Source organism: Grammomys surdaster, unplaced genomic scaffold, assembly GCF_004785775.1.
Source record: "Grammomys surdaster isolate TR1022 unplaced genomic scaffold, NIH_TR_1.0 796, whole genome shotgun sequence".
Taxonomy (NCBI): Eukaryota; Metazoa; Chordata; class Mammalia; order Rodentia; family Muridae; genus Grammomys; species Grammomys surdaster.
Window position 1 is genome coordinate 186,595 of NW_021605215.1, and position 6,000 is coordinate 192,594.

Sequence of the window (6,000 nt, forward strand, 5' to 3'; positions counted from 1 at the left end):
TGTAAAAAAAAAACTAGGATATCATGAATTTTTCAGGCAAATAAATGGAACTAGAAAATATCCTAAATGAGATAACTCAGAACCAGAAGGACATGCATGGTATCTACTCACTGATAAGTGGATATTAGTCAAAATGTACAGAATACTTAGAACACAACTCACAGACCATAAGAAGCGTAACAAGCAAAAAGTCCCAAGTGAAGATGCTTCAATTCCACATAGAATGGGGAACAAAATAATCACTGGAAGCAGATGGAGAGAGGAATTTGAGTGAGAGAAGGAAGTAGGTGGGAAAAGGGGGAGCAGGGTCAGGGATGGGGAGGCCAGGAGATAAGTGCAGGGGACCAGGAGAATGAATGGGAATATGTAGCTTTGTGGGTGGGTGATGGGAGATCCTCTAGAAAGTATCAGAGACCTGAGTGGTAAGAGACTCTTAAGGCTCAAAAGGGTTGACCTTAGCTAAAATGCCCAACAATGGGGAGAGGGAAATCAAAGAGTTCACCTCCATTAGATAGACAGGGACTCAATGGGGAAGGGGGACAGAGTTACTAAACCACATTGAAAATATCTGACCCAGAGTAGTTACTGTCTAATAGAGCAGCAGGGACAAACTGCAGAAGAGACTAAAGGAAAGGCAGTCCAATAACTGGCTCAACTTGGGATCCATCTCGACAGGGTGCATAAAGGTTTGACAGTATTACTGATTCTATGATGTGTTTATAGACAAGGGCCTGGCATGGCTGTCCTCTGATAGGTCTTAACAACAGCTGACTGAAACAGATTCAGACATATATCCCCTGCCACTGATCTGAAGTCGGGGACCCCTGTGGTTGAATTAGAAGGACTGACAAAGCTAAAGGGGAGAGCGACCACATAGAAAGATCAGCTGTCTCAACTAATGCAGACCCAAGGGAGTTCCCAGAGACTGAACCACCAACCAGGAGCTTACAAAGGCCTGTCTGAAGCCCATGGCATATACACAGCAGAAGTCTGTTGGTTTGGCTTCAGTGTGAGATGACGGGCTTAATCCTCAAGACACCTGAAGCCCCAGAGAAGGAGGAGGTCTAGTAGGGTGGAGCACCCTCTCAGAGGCAAGGGGAAGAGGAATGTAAGGAGGAATTCTGTGAGAGAAAATGGGGGGGGGCAGTAACTGGAATGTAAATGAGTGCAATAATTAATAAAAATTTAAAAGATACCATTTACTTAAATCAATGATTTCTGGTAAATCACATTACATATAGGTTCAATTATTTTCTTCTATGCAATACATATGTATGACACATTCATGTTCCATTGTTTCTTCTTAGTTCGGAAGACATTATTATCAAATTACTAAAAATTTGACTCTATGCAATGATATATGTATGACTTGATTTAAATTCCAATTTCATTGTGTTTTTAATGTTAGACTATTCTGAGTAAGTTTGTCCATCACTGCTGTCATTCTCCACTCATGTCAGACTCCAGGTTTTTATTTTCTGCTTTCACTTAGAAACTGATAATTTATAAATCTCCAAGTATATCAGTCTTTCAACACCAGATTAGAAATGCTGAGCCATCCCAATCCCTAAATTATTCAGCTACTGGGATTTGTAAACCACCAACTACAGCTATGCAGAACACAATTGTTGAACTATCATTCACTATGATGTAATTGACTAGTAACTTTTCAACTTTTATAGTATGTTTTATAAACTTTTACAATGTATACAATTTATTGTTTATGCCCTGGCAAAAATCATGCAGAATATATGAAATAATTGTAATTAAGATTATGTTTTCAAATAATAATGCCATCATGTTAAGAAAAATAGACACTGAATTAGATAAGATCTCATTGAAAGCAATACTTTTAAACTTTGACGATGGATATATGGTACATAGCTATTAACCTACACTTGAAAAGTAGAATTGAGAGATGAATTCAATTTTACCTTTGGCTACATGAGAGTCAAAAAGTTTGTTTACAGAAGATTTTGTCACAAATATTCAAATTACATACAAAAGTAAAAATTATAATGCAAACAAATTTAGTTGTATTTTCTGAAGCCACCACTCAACAAAGAAAACTTAAAAGGATTTTCAGAGAAAATATTTTTCTCAAATATAACTCATTGATGACAAACATTGTTTGTAATTATATCTCTGATACCCACATACCTAGGCCATGTTTTATTGATAAAATAGAAATAAAATATTCTGATAGCTTTAAATATGTAGTGACATTTTGGTAATAATTAAGAAATATTTTAATGGATTAGTGAGATAATATGTGTCAGACATGCAAGGTATTTGAAATAGTTATTGGTTGATAGAATACAAAAACTGGTGCAATAAATACAATGAAACTTCTAGAAGCTGAGAGACAGGCTTTTTGAACTTATTTTATTCATAGTCTTTAAGGACATGTGCTTCTGGGATCAGAAACAAAGTAATATAATGGGTCTAATGAAGACATTTGGAAATTTGGTCCCTGGAGATGAAGAGACTATAGACTTCAGCCTGTGGAAGCCTCCTGCCACACACCTGCCAGAGTCAGAAACAGACACCTATGAGTCCTCCTAGAAAGGCTCCTACCTGAAAAAGGAGAAAGGACTCAGACTATCTACCTTTTATGATGACAAATCTTCCAACTTCAATATCCAAGTAAGTCAATAAGTATAGTTGTGTTTTGCTGTCAGCACATCACATGAAGTCCATTAGTTAAAGTGTAGGTAGTAACATTAGGTATGATTACCTACCTACATTAGGTATCATCTGTTATTTACTTATGTTTAAATTCATGTTAATTTCTATATGTTAATTGTAAACTTAGACCATAATTCTTAAAGATATTTTCTGCTTTTGAACATATCTCTGTTTACAATAATCTACATAGCAATGTTCCATTTTTGTCTACTGTCCTCACATCTCCAAATACATTACTTAATTCTGATGACTTTATAGTGACTTGCATTCCTGGTAAGAAATAAAATAAAAACAAAAATAAAACCTTTACAAAATGACAGTGTGAGAATAATAAACAATTAGAATTGACATATGTCATTTTATTTTATTCAGTTTTTCTTATGTTGTATTCTCATTGTATGTTTCAGAATAATTTAAATATAATTGATTAACATTTTATAATTTTAACTGATAAAGTAAGAAACAATTACAAGCATGAATTCCCTACTGCACAGGTAGGTTTCTCCCAGCAATGATTTCCTTCATTCACAAGCAATATTCTTGACTATGGAGTATATTGAGATTTTATAAGTCAAATGTTATATTACATAGTATATCTTGTAATCTCTTTGTTTCTCCATAAAGCTAGCATCCACGGCTATATGGTGGACACTATATTAGCACAGTGGTTGTCATTTAAGTAGACTTGATTGTGTGGTTAATATAATATTTAACTATTATCTAGAAGGTTTATATTTCCTAAAGACTATAGAATTTCAATACTTTAATCTCCTATTTAAAGATCTATAGTATACTCTTTATTCCATCCTTTATCTTCCTGCATTCTTCTTAAAACTGAAATGCCATATATTCCCTTAACTTATGGGAAGATTTTCATGTAGCCTAACAGATAATCTGGTAGTAACATTACTAATTTCTCCTAAACTTAATTTCTAAAAGTGATAGTTGCATGTTTATGGGTAGTCTAATGTGTCTGTGTGTGTGTGTGTGTGTGTGTGTGTGTGTGTGTGTGTGTGTGTGTATGTATGTATGTATATTTAATTTTCTAATCATTGTTCAGATCAAACTGGAAGAAATATTTCTACTGTCAAACTCAATTTAATGATGAACCTGGGCTGTCTTAAATGAAAAGGCTATAGTTTTCTCAGTATAATCTTTAAAATTACATATATAATTTGCAATTCTTAGTTATAAATCAAGAATATTGATTGTGTGTGATATTGATTAAAAAACCAACTGTGCACTCATATAAGAAATATTATGACTCCACCTCTTCCAAACACTGTCTATTTCTGTCATATTAACAAGAAAGTCTTAGATTTTCTAAATGTGTTACAGGGTAAATGGGATGAATACATGAAAGAATAGATAGGCACGACAGCATCATTTCTGAGAAGCATTCCAATATTTGATAAATATTTTAAAATTAAGATTTTATGACATTTTACCTTTCCTTCTTAATAATATGTTATTGGATATTTTTTCATTTAAAATCTGTATTATTCTATAATGTTGAAACCTAGTGCAGAGAACAATTCACAAAATCAAGTTAATTTAAGAAAATTAATAAATGAAACAAAATAAAAACAAGTGTGAAGGAGAATAGAGAGAGAGCAACTAGAAAGGGAAATCATTATAAACATTAATGACATTTTAAAACCAAGGAGAAAGATTTTTCATGAATGAATATTTTCTCAACATTGATTATATATCAATAATATCTGGAATATGTTTTTAATCATTGAATAAACAACATAATATTAATAGTTTATAAGGAATATAATAGAGAATGGACTTATATTTCTAACATTTTCATATGCGCTGCTCTTTGCCATTACATGTGATTTCTCTCCATATTTCTATCAGATTCACCCATAAAATGGAATCTAAAAACCGAACAGAAGTTTCAGAATTCTTTCTCATGGGAGTAACAGAGGATCTAGCACTGAAGCCCCTCATCTTCAGCATGTTTACTTCCATGTACTTGATCACACTATTGGGAAATCTGCTCATCATTCTAACTGTCAGTTCTGACTCCTATCTCCACACACCCATGTACTTATTTCTCTCGAATCTATCTTTTAATGACATCTGCTTAAGTACAACCATCATTCCAAAGACATTGGTGAACATTCATGCACAGGATCAGAGCATCACATATACTGGCTGTCTCACACAAATCTGCTTTACCTTGCTTTTTGGTAGTTTGGAAAGCTGTCTTCTTTCAGTAATGGCATATGACCGCTACATTGCCATATGTCATCCCCTGAACTACACAATGATCATGAATCCTCAAACCTGTGGTTTGCTAATTCTATTATCTCTAATCATTAGTCTTGTGAACAGTGGATTACTTGGTCTGACAGTGTTACGGTTGTCCTTCTGCACAAACCTAGAAATTCCCTTATTTTTCTGTGAACTTGCTCAAGTCATCAAGCTAGCTTGTTCTGACACCCTGGTCAACTACATTCTGATATATCTTGCAACAATCATACTTAATGGCATTCCAATCTCTGGAATAATTTTCTCTTATACTCAAATTGCTTCTTCTGTTTTGAGAATGACCTCAGTGAAAGGAAAGTATAAAGCAATTTCTACCTGTGGGTCTCACCTCTTAGTTATTTCCTTGTTCTATGGGACAGCATTGGGTGTTTACATCAGCTCTGCATTCACTACCTCAGTCACAAATACTGCAGTTGCTTATGTGATGTGTACATTGGTCCCTCAAATGTTGAATCCATTTATATATAGCTTGAGGAATAGTGACATGGTAGTAGCCTTGAGGAAGCAAATAAGTAGGGTAGTATGTTTTCTCTGGTGTGACATTTAATTTGGACTTGGTTTTCTGAGTTAAATCAGTGTGGGGGACGATTCTTAATGAGAGCAAACACTTGCCTTTCTATTATTTTAAAGTTGTAAAATTTACAAATGATATGTATTCTAAGACTATATTCTCAGTTTTATTTATTTTGTAGAGCTCTTTAAATATCTCCTGTTTGAATAATTCATTTGGTTATCTGAAAACAATTTGTTTGGCTATGTCCTAGAATGAAACATGGACTTAGACACAGGAATAGAAATGTATTGATACATAGCACTGAAGCATATTAAAAGAGTTAATTTGATCTTTAAAGTTTTCATAAAATATATTATTATAATTTGTGGTAAAAATGATATTTCAATACTTAACACATATAGCTTGCTTTTGATCAAGACTGTCAAGAACATATTTTTAAAACTACCATTAATTTTTACAAGCTGCTATCATTCCATCACTTTACAGAATAGTAGGCATTAACTCATATAAACTGC

General features: G+C 33.6%; 1 protein-coding gene across 1 annotated transcript; it reads left to right on the plus strand.

Annotated features, from left to right (window-relative positions):
- Nucleotides 1-4,552: 4,552 nt before the first annotated feature.
- LOC114633907 (olfactory receptor 7G2-like) lies at nt 4,553-5,518 on the plus strand. Its single transcript, XM_028782501.1, has one exon. The coding sequence runs from the start codon at nt 4,568-4,570 to the stop codon at nt 5,516-5,518; it is 951 nt and encodes a 316-aa protein (XP_028638334.1). The 5' UTR covers nt 4,553-4,567.
- The last annotated feature ends 482 nt before the right edge of the window (nt 5,519-6,000 follow it).